The sequence below is a fragment of the Eubalaena glacialis genome, chromosome 19, assembly GCF_028564815.1.
Source record: "Eubalaena glacialis isolate mEubGla1 chromosome 19, mEubGla1.1.hap2.+ XY, whole genome shotgun sequence".
Taxonomy (NCBI): domain Eukaryota; kingdom Metazoa; phylum Chordata; class Mammalia; order Artiodactyla; family Balaenidae; genus Eubalaena; species Eubalaena glacialis.
This window is the reverse complement of record NC_083734.1, coordinates 19,667,809-19,680,706: the sequence shown is the minus strand read 5'-3', so window position 1 is coordinate 19,680,706 and position 12,898 is coordinate 19,667,809. Positions and strand designations below refer to the sequence as shown.

General features: G+C 51.3%; 1 protein-coding gene across 1 annotated transcript; it reads right to left on the bottom strand.

Moving 5' to 3' along the window:
• Positions 1-549: 549 nt before the first annotated feature.
• TMEM98 (transmembrane protein 98) lies at positions 550-12,373 on the bottom strand. Its single transcript, XM_061174982.1, has 7 exons — positions 12,087-12,373; positions 9,842-10,022; positions 8,565-8,696; positions 7,483-7,516; positions 5,400-5,515; positions 2,673-2,732; positions 550-1,400 (listed from the first exon to the last, which is right to left on the bottom strand). The coding sequence occupies exons 2-7, from the start codon at positions 9,970-9,972 to the stop codon at positions 1,193-1,195; spliced, it is 681 nt and encodes a 226-aa protein (XP_061030965.1). The 5' UTR covers positions 9,973-10,022; positions 12,087-12,373; the 3' UTR covers positions 550-1,192.
• Positions 12,374-12,898: the final 525 nt, after the last annotated feature.

Sequence of the window (12,898 nt, the reverse complement as noted above, 5' to 3'; positions counted from 1 at the left end):
AATCAGGCTGAGGGATTTGCTGACTTGAATTAGGGTACAGAAAATGAAATGGGAACAGACATGGAGCTCCAAACATGCTTAACAGCATAGGATATGAACCAAGGCAGCCCCCATGCCAGGGCCCTCTCCCAAGAGTGAGGTTGGCTCTGAGATCCTGGGAGGAAAATAAGTATTTCAGGTGTTCCTATATGCTTGTGATGGAAATTATAGAATTTGGATGCAGTCTGGATTATACAATTGTGATTCTGGGTTCCCCAAAGGTCTCAAGTCATAAAAACGCCCCTCATCTTTCAGTACTTGCCGAACAAGCAGATACTAGAAGAAAGGGGACCCATCTTTCATGGATGTCATTGGTAGTGTGGAAACAATACTTCATGGTGCTTATCTTCACCTCTGCCTGAACTCTGGAGGGTCTCTGAATATCTTATTTTGAGTCATACACACAAGGCATCCTTGGGATTCTTAGCCTCTCTCCTTCCACCCTCAGTCCTCAGACAAATACGTCCCGCCATACACCATGCATCAGAATTTGACTAAACAACCACACAATTGAGGGAAAGCTAAGTATACGTTTACTCTCCACCTAGTGGTAGCTAGGTAAAATTGCAGGCATAATGATAAAAAGGGAATGATCAACTCTACGTTGCTCACCTTCAAACCCAAACCTGTAAAGAGAAGGAGGGACCCAGAAGCCTCAGGGACCAGGCAGATAATACAAATAAATGAAACAGGCCAGGTGAGAGAGTACAAGTATTGTCAAGAGAGGCAACTCCTACGTAGTTCCAATTGATTGTCCTCTGTGGAAAATGCAGATCAGAGTTGCCTCAACTTCTGATTGTTCGAGAGAAACCAGACATTCTGATTTAATGTGAAACGTCCTGATTCTTAGATGGTGGCTGGATTTTCTTGAAAACACTAGGTGAGCTAAATAAAGTTAACAGTCCTCCAGTTTTCAAAGCTCTGCTGTACAGATGGTGACTGTCATCTCCCCTAACTGTGGGATTAGACTGCCACTCACCAGCCACCATTTGTAACTACAACAGAGGCATCGACTGCTTTACTACACACACACACAGCTGGACTCCCCAGCCGTGGAGAACAACTAACTCTACAGGAAGAAGTAGAAGGCACAGCTGAGCCAGCCAGCCATGGCAGCAGGCTGGCCCTGTGACCAGCTGCTGGCTGGTAGGCACTAAATGGCCGACTGCTCCTGCAGGAAGCCTTCAGGGCCTGGGAGACCTTTATCTGGCTCCGAAGCCAGGGCTGCTTCTCGAAGGACTTCCAAGTGCTCCTCGGCAGCTGACAGTGACTGGTCAATCCAATCCAGGCCCCCGGTCAGGTGGCAGGCGTTCCTGGTCACCAGCACCAGATGACTGACAGAGAGAAGCAGGGCAGTTGTCCTAGAAAAAAACAACAGGATCAGGTTCCGAAAGATCTAAGGGACTTTGCCCCAAAGCCCAAAGGGATAGAGTCTAGACTGGTGTTCCCCAAGCTGGAGTCCCTTCCTTAGGAGGTTGCTGAGTATGTAATTTAAAGAGGGTTCGAGGCTCAAAGAAAGTTGGGAACGTCTGGGTTAAACAAAGGTAACCGAAGCCCTTCTCAGATGATGCACATGATAAATCTCTAAGGGAAGAATGTAATACTCTGAGTCTCACTAACTTATTTAAGACTGGGAGCCCACTTTCTGCAACACATCCATTAACATCTCCCAGAAGAGGGTTTTGTGGGACAATTTGGATCTAGTCAATTGGATAAGCACATCCCCAACTGCTGCCCCCTTGAAGACAGGATATTCATACCCCACCTTGGGCATCACTTAATGATTCTGAATCAATGAGCCCCAGGGCTGGTTTACTGCATCCTAAAAAATTTAATTGCAAACTAAATTGAGGAGGAGGCTTTTCAGTATTGAAAGATTCAGTGCAGAATACCTTCTATATAGTGAGTGTGCACGATGCATTTGGGAATGCATTACAGATGACTAGCCCATGAACACAGCTGGGCAGTAATAGGAGTGGGGCGGAGAGACCAACTGAATTGCTGTGACCCACAGCCTGTCTGGCAATTATTACACAGTGGGCCTATGAAACAGTCATATAAATCTGAGAGACAAAAGAACATGTTTTTTTTTTAAGTGGGTTTATAACTCGTAGAGGAACATAACAATCTCAAAAGCCTAAGTACACTCTGCGTATTAGGGGAGGATCATGAGACAGGGGTTCCTGGGTACGTCCTGTGGAAGGTGAGCACAGCTTTAGCTGACCTGTCACTTGCATTCTCATTTCCTGCCCACCACCCGTACCAGCGACCCACCGGGCGGCACTCACAGCTGAGGCATGTCTGCTTCCGGCATCCAAAGGGCAGAGAGAGCTATGGGGGAAGTGGGAGGGAGGGAAGGTGCAGATAGGACTTGGCCTGGGTGGACGTTTAATCACACAAATTCAAAATCTAAGACTGGCTCTTCCTCCTCTGGGGTTTCAGGAAGACCCTGGCCACCAGCATCCAGCCAGGTTTTGTTCGCTGATTGGCTGACCATTACCCAAAGCCCAGGCAGCCTTGGGAACCCACCAAAACAGGTCTCTCCTCCATAACCCAAACAGCCGACCTCACAGATCTGATAACACGGGGAGCCTCCAGCGTGAAAAGACACACGACCACTCCACCCCTCTCACCGGGCATCCAGGAGCTTCGGGTCCAATGGAGGGTACATTGACTTCACAACATCGTCCACTCTGAGGGGAGGCAAAAGGTTTTCAGTATTTCGCTTTTCTTACGGCCTTTTCTCCTTCCTTTCTTTCCTTATCCCTATGCTTCTCTTTTGATATTCCAGACCCAGTCTTTAGGGACTTTAACTGCATTCTCAGACAGGGACTTAACAGAAAGACTTAAGATTCAGTTTAGAGAATATTTCTTCTGGTTTTGTTTTAGCTCCAATGGTTTAAAAAGTACAAGTTCGCACATCTGGAATGATGTTCAAGATATACAACTACATTTGGACTTCCCTGGTGGCGCAGTGGTTAAGAAACCGCCTGCCAATGCAGGGGACATGGGTTCGAGCCCTGGTCCGGGAAGATCCCACATGTCGCGGAGCAACTAAGCCCATGTGCCACAACTACTGAGCCCGCATGCCACAGCTACTGAAGCCCGTACACCTAGAGTACATGCTCCACAACAAGAGAAGCCACTGCAATGAGAAGCCCTCACACCACAACTAAGAGTAACCCCGGCTCGCCGCAACTAGAGAAATCCCGCGCACAGCAACGAAGATCCAATGCAGTCAAAAATAAATAAATAAATTTATTAAAAAAAAAAAAACGATATACTACTACATTAAAATAGCATATTGCCAAACAATATATAAAGATTGATTGATCTCATTTGCGGAAAAATGAATAAACAAAAGCTGTGAAATGCAGTGGGCAGTGCAGTCTGGAGGAATACTCACCAGTCAACAGGGATTACCTCCAGGAATTAGGATGGGGTGGAATTAGGGGGTCCTTCACTTTTCAGATACTCTATTTCTGCAACGTTTTAACTTTTACAAGTGTTTATTACTTTTACATTTAACTTTTTAAAAATGGTTCAAGGTAGTTATATAGAACACTAAAAAAAACCTCCAAGTTTAATTTGGGTTCAAGCTACTCCATTGGATTTCTTTTAGCACATGGTACAGTTCATGGTTAATTTTCTTTTAATCAAATTCTAGAAGGAGCTACTATTCATCCTCATTTACGTGGTTCAAGGTTTTCATCCAAATCCTTGCTCTTGGACCACCTGATAGTCAAGAAGCAAAAAATAACGATGTATTGTTTGATTCCCAAAGGCACTTGAAAACAGATGCCCTTGAAAGTCCTTGTCTTGGGACTGAGGGGCTGGTGCGGAAGTATAGAGGTGTGGTCACTCAGTGCCCATCTTAGCTGGCCCCTTTCTCTGCCCTGCAGCTGAAGCCACTCTTCTTGAAACTAACATGCTATCAACACACTATATGGAATAGATGAAGCAAGAAAAACAGTGGAGACAAAAAACAGCCCGAAGGAGAAAGAAGCGTGAGGGCAAAAAGACAAAGCAAGGCCCCTGATTGATTTATGGCAGGGATCATTCTGGAAGCAATCCAAGGTGCTCTGTAGGACGGGCCAGTGAGCACCAGGTGAGGTCTGCCCTCTGAGCGATGCCACACCCTGGTTCTAGAACCATTGCTAACCCTGACCACCCAGGACTTCACTGGGACTCAGAAATCTCAATCTCTTTCCTCCTCCGAGCCCTCCTGGCGATGCTGCCTTGTAACCTGGGGTCACATGAATTCGTCTGGCCCCTGGGATGGCTCTCAGAAGTAACAAGAAGCATGAGGAAGGTCCAGCAGGTATGAGCAATGCAGCCTCTACCAATCACGGGAGGCCAGAGGAAGGAATGGTGCTTGCCCAGAGCCTGGGTCTGAGGGTCTTCAGGCCAAGGGCCGACCTAGGCTGATCCCACTCAAGTAGCCGCACCCAACCGGGGCAGCTCCAGAGAAAGCCAAGAACTCTTCTGGATTATCTCCCTCCCACGTTCTCAACTCACTGAATTCCCTGGACAGAGTTCAAGTGTACCAACTCTTTCATGTTGCCTCCAAGGGCTGGTTCCTCGTGATCTACCCGAGGCCACGGCAACGTGGAAAGCGAGGACCCCTGGAACTCCGAGGCTGATAAAGAAAACATCCTGAACTCGGAAAAACTCCCAACTCAGGCACATCCACATGCCAGCCACCAGATGGCAGCACCAACTTAGTACCACCCTTCCCTCTAAGAGAAGGGCTTTATTTTCTTCACAAGATCGAGCCCAAATGAGGGGGTGGAGCTGTTGACTACAATCCTGCTGCTTGCCTCCCACATGGTATTCTGCAGACAGCCTGGAATTTGGGAGATCTGAATGATCTCTTCACCTCCCACCCGGTCCTGGAGGCTGCTGGCTGGATCCTGGCTGGGGCCGGGGGTGACAGCACAGAGACAAGGAACTGGTCTACAGTACAGACGCCAGCCAGGAGGTCACTGCACGCAGGGCTGTGGGCACCAGTGGGAAATGTGCTTGCTGGCCCGGAGCCCAGGAAGAAGGTGTGGCAAAAGGAAGGAGAGCAGCCCCGGCTGGCATGGGACCCAGGAAGAAGGAGCCACTCAGCACTAGTCATATGCTGGCATTTCCCAAAAAGCCTACAGGAGGGGGCACTCTGGAGGGGAGGGAAGCCGTTTGACACCACCTCAGCCTGAAAGCCTCCCAGCGTCTACACCGTCCTGGGTGCTCTGGGAATGTGTAGGACATAAACCACTCAAGTTGCCCCTGGAGTGCCTCAGGAGAGCCTGGTCTTTCCCCCATCCCAGCTGCCGGCCCCTCCCCTCCCCCTCCCCTGAGGAGTATGGGGACCTCACCTGGGGCTGATCCGCTTGGCCACCACGATGATGTCACTGACACTGGCTGAGGTCTTCATCTTGGCCCCCGAGCCCATTGTCATGGCAACAAGTTTTTCCGTCAGAGTGTGACAAATCTACCGCAGCAGGGAGGAGAGAGGTGATGAGGAGGGACCCAGCTCCCCCGAGGGCTTCTGCCAACCCCACAAAGCCAAACACGCCCCCCATCTCACAGCTGGGCCCCCTAACCTAACGGACAGATTGAAGTGAAAAGTACACAGAGATGAGAGGAAATGGGATGGAAGAGGCAAACCCGAGGACACGGCTGGGTGAGGAGAGAGGGGTGGGAACTTCAGATCAGGGTCAGGGTTTCGGCTTAGAGAAGTCTGAGCTGAAATAATCTGTCTAAGAAAAATCATGTGCTCTAATTTCACCTTCTCACTTAAGGGCAAAAACCTATTTTCTCTCTCGATTCCTTCACCTCCTGGCTTCGTCTTCCAAAACGATAAAGATCTCCATGGGCACCTTCAGAACTACGGACGGAAAAAGGGCAACTGTTCCCTTTAAGCACATCCTCCAAAAGTGGAACTTATTTCAGCACCTTTCTACGGTAACATTTTCACGTTTGTCAAGATGATGATAAAAGGGCCTTGGAAAAAAAGCAGGAAAACAGCAAGACTAGGACACGTGGCCTTTTTCATCATCCACCAACAATGCTGGTCGCCCCCAAAGCTTTGCTCCCCACTTTCACACCTCCCCGATGTCAGAACCTGGATGTGCTTCAGGCCCTGACAAAGAAGTTCCATCACTTGCTTTATACTTGGGGCTGGAAAAGAGAGGCAGAAAGAAGCCCAACAGGCCACCGAGGAGAGAGCCCAGGACCTTCCCTCGAGGCCCCATCACAGGGATTCAAGGGCATGTGGCCAAGCAAAAGGGCCTCGAGATCCCAAGAGGAAGATGAGAGGCTCTCCTTTGATCTAAGGCTCTCAGGATGGACCACTGAGTCCAATCCAATAAGACACCTTCTGGCTGATTTAACCCACACCTCAGCTGTCATTCATTCCCCCTCCTCCAATAGGCAAGGGCAGGGGACAAAACCCAGAGCCAGCACACATCCTGGTTGGGAGAAGGGGGATGTAATATGGTGTCATTGCTCTAGACATTAGACCCATGTATCTCCATCTATAACCACATCTATACCCCAAGAGCTTCTTGGAATTCAATAATAAGCCTGGACTCTGGGACAACAATGTCCCACCAGGCTCTTCTTTGTCCCCCAAGAGAACAGCTGAAGAAGAGGTGGGATGAGAGACTTTTTAATATTTTGTACTGAATGACACTTAAAGCTGTCTTTTTTGAAATCTTGAATAATTGCTAGACAGAGAGAGAAATGTGTGGTTTGCCAGGTTACTGAAATGAACGATATTTGCCATTGGCCAAACATTTCAATATTATTATTATCCTATTAAGTAGGAGAGCGTCAGGCAAGAATTGAAAACCAAATGCCAAAACTATAAAAATCACCCCAAACTATAAAAATTTCCCCAAATGCAAATTGGATGCAACTCTCCACCCTGTCCTGGAGGCTGCAGGCATTAGAAGAAAAAAGTCTGCCTTCAGGTTGAAGTACTCACGGTTTGGCTTTTTTTTAACACTGATTGTCCCGTTTGGCTGACTACCGTCACAGTCAAAGAGGGCTGGTGAGGAACTTCCTAGTAACTGCAGAAGCCCCAATACAGAACTCAACTTGCTGTCGAGGGCTGAGCTCTCTGTTCATGAAAGAAAGTGCCCAGGAGAAGCTGAGAAGCCCCGTCTCCCCCTAAACACGGTCTCTATTCTGCACACAGCTTTCTCCATGGTCAGTGAAAATGGGGTTAGTGACTGCCTGTATGAGGACCAGGTGGAAAGGGCCTTGAGAATTCTAAAGCAGAACAGACCATCCGGGGGAGCAGAAGTGAACAGTAGAAACTCCGTCAGGCATGTTACAAAAGGCCTCCTGCACAGGTCAGCGCTCTTCCCAAAGTTCCTTCCCCTCAGACAGTCTGTGGACATGGATGCTTTGGTGGCCACCCCTTATTCTCCTGGGGAAATCGCAGAGTATTACCTTCAAGATGGCAATGCAGTGGGACATGAGACCCCTGGGGAGACAAGAAGCATTTGTCAGTGCTCCTCCTGAGAGACCCACCTCCCTCCAGCCACCGCCTCCGTGCCTCATCCAGCTCTGACCAGTGGGCACAGCTGGACACCACCTGAGAACAGGGGTGCCTCAGCGATAAAACGAACAAGCCCAGGAGCTAAACCAGGAGGCACCTTCTGTCCCACCTTTCCCTTTCCTCTCCCGCACCCAACCATGCTGTTTTAGAGCTCTGAGCTTCTGAGACTGTTCCCTCCACCCAGGGAATCCTTCCCGGTATCCTCAGCCTGGGCGGTCCAGTGGTTAAGACTCCGCACTTCCACTGCAGGGGACACGAGTTCGATCCCTGCTGGGGGAAGTTCCGCACGCCGCACGGTGCAGCCAGAAAAAGACCCAGGACAAAAAGGTACCCACTCTGGGAAAGCGTTCACGAAATCCAGCCCCACCCCCGGCCAGGCAGCTCTAGACGCCACCTCCTCCGTGTGTCCGCTGCACTGTGCACAGAGACCCCCCCCCCATCATTTCTGAAATACTGTATTTTAGTAGAATTCTGCCTCCACCGCCAGTTCCATAGCTGCAGCGCCTGGCCCAGAGCCCGCACATCACACCTGTAAACATCTGCCCAGTGAATGAACGGCTGAGTGACAGGAAAGGGAGTGGCACACTCTTCTCAAGCTACAGCATCTCCTGGTGGGTGGAGGGATCTCCGAGGGACACCGGAGACAAAGGCAGCATCCCTGGAGCCTGAGGGTCAAATTCACAGGCGCCCCAAGGATAACCCAAGCACATCAGGGTGACTTTAGAACAACTCTGCCTCACATCTATGGGCCTCAGTGTTCAGGTCTACAAAATGGGGAGAGCAAGGACAAACACCGTGGTGTCATATTCTAAGTTCCCTCCACAGTGAAGGCAGGGAAAGCGCAGCAAGTGGCACAGCACTCCTGGGCGCTCAGTCGAGGGCTCTGGAAAAGGAGGCCATGCAAGGGCACCCAGGAGCCTGGGTCGTCATCCCCAGGTGGCTGCAGGAAAGCAAATGGTCCCCAAGGCCTTACGAGGCATCTTCAATCCAGTCTTCGTTCTCCAGGATGGCCTCGATGTGGGGGTTGGTGATGACGACATCGTCCAGTTCTAGCTCCGAGGGCTCAGACTGGGTCTCCATGGCGCCGATGAGGTCCACAATGGGCCTGGAAGGAAAGCCCAGCTAAGTGGTTTCAAGATGGGCAACCGCTGCTGACTCTCTCCTCATCGAGGTCCACATATCCGCCCGAAAGGATAAAGGGAGTGAGTAAGTTAAAGCAGGGACTTGTTCTGGAGCCAAACCTGAGGCTAGTGGGACGGCACTGTGGGCAGGGCACATGGCTAGACAGTGAGTCAAGGAAGTAAGGGCACGAAAACACACGAAAAGTGACACAGAACAAGATGCGCCACTAAGAGAAAGGCAGAGCTACAACCACAAGAATTACAAAGATGTACTAGACAGGGCTGCTCCTTTGGGACAAAATAATACCCGTTTGTAACTTATTTGCCCTCCACACCTACCTTTTATGGAGAAGCTAAAGTTCCTATTACTCAAACTGACCTGTACTTGTTCTGCAAAATCAACTCCTGGGAGCGACCTTGGTCCACCGGCACGAGCCCATCCCCTCCTAGTTATACTAGAGAAGCGGGCGAAGTAAAAATACCTCCTACTTTACAACAGGGTTCTTGAAAACATGAGACACCGCAGCAGAGCTTTCCTGGGTCATACAAATGGGCATTTACTAATTATTAACCACTCAACAGAGATGCTGATAGGATTCAGATAGAGGGGTAAGAGAAACTAAGGGTTTAGTGACCAGGGTCCCTTGGGATCTATCAATTAAAATATCCCTAAACTGAAAACGGGATCTTGCTTACAAAGTATGTTTCACATGAAGAGCATCCTGAAGAAATCCGAGCAGAGAGAGAGGCGATCCTGTGCTGGGGTTTCACAGCCCCAAGTGTCTGCTGCTTGATGTGTGGCTGGAATGTGGGCACTGGATTTCTGTTCCTATGAGTTTGGCTGGAAAGGGATTTGGCCTGTCCAAATGCTAAGTGAGGTGGCCAAGTTTGGGATAGATTTGTGCTAGGTGAACATGTTCAGAGACAGAGTCCGAGATGGCTCAGGATGTTGGGGGAGCTTAAGGAGCATTATTAAGCTCTGAGATCTTTATAGGGAAGGACAGCCTTTGGGTACCATTTTAGAGATAAAAAGCTGAACGACAGTTGCCCAGCACCAAACTTCTTTTTCTTTTGTCGGGGCCCCAGGGCACAGCCCCTCTCTCCTCCTTCCCCTCCCTGGGCCACTCACTTGGAATCATAGCGCTGCAGGAGATCTCGAGGCCGGCAGTAGCGCTGTCTGCAAACCACCACCAAGGCTGCAAACGAGGCCAGAAAGATGGTGGCCAGCACACCTATGGCAACAATCACCACGGTCTCCATGCTTCCAGGTGGCTCCCTCAGTCCCGGTCAATCCCCCGCATGGGCTGAAGCTGGAAAGACACAAGGGCAGAGCAGCCTGGTAAAGAAGCAACAAAAAGTAGTGTGGTGGTGGGGGTCTTCCCTGCTGGCGGGTTGATGGGGAGGGCAGCTAGGTTCCCCAAAGTCACCTGTAGAGACCTGAGGGCATGAACAGAATCAAGACGCATTTTAGGTCATGCCCCAAATTTGATCTTTTCCTTTACTAAAAGCGTTTGCTCCCCAATTAAATGGGGATGGCCTTTTCAACCTGGGACAAAAGGAAACATTGTCACTAGCACTGTTGTTTTCACATCTGCACCAGGCGCATGAAAGAACACCCACCTAAGAAGAAGGGTGGAACTGTAGTCCCTGAGGGTCTACTCTGTGCCAGGCACTTGGTAAGTGTTCACTCTTCTAACGATCCTATGAGGTAGGTATCAGTATCCCCATTTTACAGTTGAGAAAACTGAGGTCCAGAGAGGTTAAGTAATTTGTCCAAGTTTACGTAGTCAGGAAGCAGAAAGCCATCCACTCAAACTGAGATGGACGTTCATCTCCCTTGTCCTTTCTAAGGAGGAAAGAGGATTCTAAAAATTCTGGGGAAAGTTTCGATTGTGAGTTTCAGCGTTGGAAACTTACAACTGGTATTAAAGTGTTCGTTGCCTATTCACTGCCTGTTTTCATTTAGGTTGTTCTTTCACACCTATCTTAAACTCATAGGCTGGAGGAACAATGGCATCTCAGGGAAGCATGTATTCACAATGTTATTTCATTGCAGGTCTCCTACTTGTGTCCTTTTGAGCAAGTCTTCTCCCCTCTCTGGGCTTTAATTTCTCCACCTGCAAAAAAGGGTGCTTTGACCTAGAATTCTCTCTGACTCCAGGACAGTACATCTTCTCTGTTTGGATTTAATGCTATGTTCTACGTCTTGGAGGGTCCAAATGCTCCTGATCATCATTCAATAAGTATTTATTGTTCATTTACTATGCACCAAGCACTGGACTGGATTCTGGAGATTGGAGATAAATAAGACATGGGCCCCAAAACCTGGGGAGCTGGGGGGAGAGGCAGACAGGCAGACAAACCATTTCAACTCCGTGTGCCTGTGTCACATGCAGAAGTACACAAAAAACAGAGTGCCAGTGCTTACATGACACTCTCTAGGAAAGCTTTCCTCCCAGGGCAGGTGATGCCTGAGCTGGGTTTTGAAGGATGAGTAGGAGTTTTCCAGGGGGACTTCACTGGCTCAAAGTGCCAAGGAAGCCTTCTCAGAGGACTCACAGAGCTGCTCTCCCGCGTGATGCTCACCTGCCCACAAGGGTAAGAAGGCTGGGATCTACCTTTTTCATCTCTGCATCTCTGTGTTTGTGGGGGGAGGGATCCCGCGTCAGTTTCTCTAGGTGTGTTTCTCTATACTATCCCTCCTAAAGGACTACCTCCTTTAGCCCTTTGTCCTTCCTCCTCCTCTCACTTCTCACTCTCTTCATTTTTCCCTGTCTCAGCTTTCCTCTCCACCCCTCCTTCTCTTTTCCCCCTCCCCTCATCTCTTGCTTTCTCGGTGTTTCCCTTCCCCTCCCCCTGCCCCAGGTCTCCAAGACCACCCGCTTTGTTTCCTGTCTTCCTGTGCGTTTCGGGTGAGTTTCCCTGAGTGTGTAGGAGCTTGTCTGTGAGTTGTTGCTGTCTCCCTCCGTGATCGGTCTGTACGAGTGTTTCTTCGTGTGTTTTCTTTTTTCTTTGTGTATTCTCCTCTGTGTGTTTCAGGATGAGTTTTTCTGTTTCCCTCTAGCGGGTTCTAAATCCACAAGGATAAAACAGACCCAAGACCCCCCTCCTTCCCGCTGCGCGGCCACCCAGAACACCCACGCCACACGCAGGACCTAGGGAGGGACCCCCATGCGCCCCGGCGCGCGCCACGCGGGGCTCCATGTCTCCGGGGCGCGCAGCTCCGCCTTTCCCCCTCGCGGGCGCCGGGCTCCCCTCCCCCTCCTCTCCCGCACCCCCCGCCCGCCCCGCGCACCCGGCTCCAAAGGGTCCGGCGGGGGGCAGCCCGCGGGGAACCCCGGTCCCCAGCTCCGCGGCGCGCCGGGCTCACCCACCTGAGGCTGCGGCTCCGGGACGCAGGCGGGGGCGCTCCCGCGGCCGGGCCCCCCGCGATGGCAAAGTCCGGGCGCGGGACTGGCGGCCGCCTGCGAGCGGGGCATGCCGGGAAGGCACCGAGATAAGTCCCGGCGGCCAAACCCCCGGAGGTGGTGCGGGCGGGGGAGCCGCCGGCCGAGCATCCAAATCCCCCGCTACCAGGCGCCGCCGTCACCGCCAGGCCCCCGGGGCCGGCCGGGGGTTGGGGCCGCGGAAGGCCCGGGCAGCTGCGAGGCTGTGGCTCAGCGACCCGACAGGCGGTTCCCGCGCCCCCGCGGAGGCCGGGCCGTGGGGGGGGGGGGAGGGGGGGGGACGCGGAGGGTCTGGCCGTCCGGTGGGGGTGGGGAGCGCCAGGCGTCTCCACACTGTGGCTGGGCCGGGAGCGAGTCTGCTCTGCTCCCCGCTGTCTGGTTTAAATCCTGGCTCTGCCACTCACAAGCTTGTGGGCAACTGATTTCACTCCTCGGTACCTTGGTTTCTTCCTCTGTGAAAGGGACTACGACTTGTAAGCATCCTGAGTTAGTTAAATGCCACGATGCATGCAATGCTGGGCCCAGGGTCAATGGTAATCAGTGAGCCACGCTGGGCAGTGACAAGCAGGCCCACCCCTACCAACTGCCTGGCCAGGGGCAAGAGTACGAATGCAGGACCCTGGTTGGCAGTCCTGCCCCTTCCGTTCAAACCCTACTCCATCCCATACCAAACGGGGACTCACAGTGCGTTCATAGGGACACAGCCTCCACCCTGCAATGAGCCATCCCTCAGGCCTGAA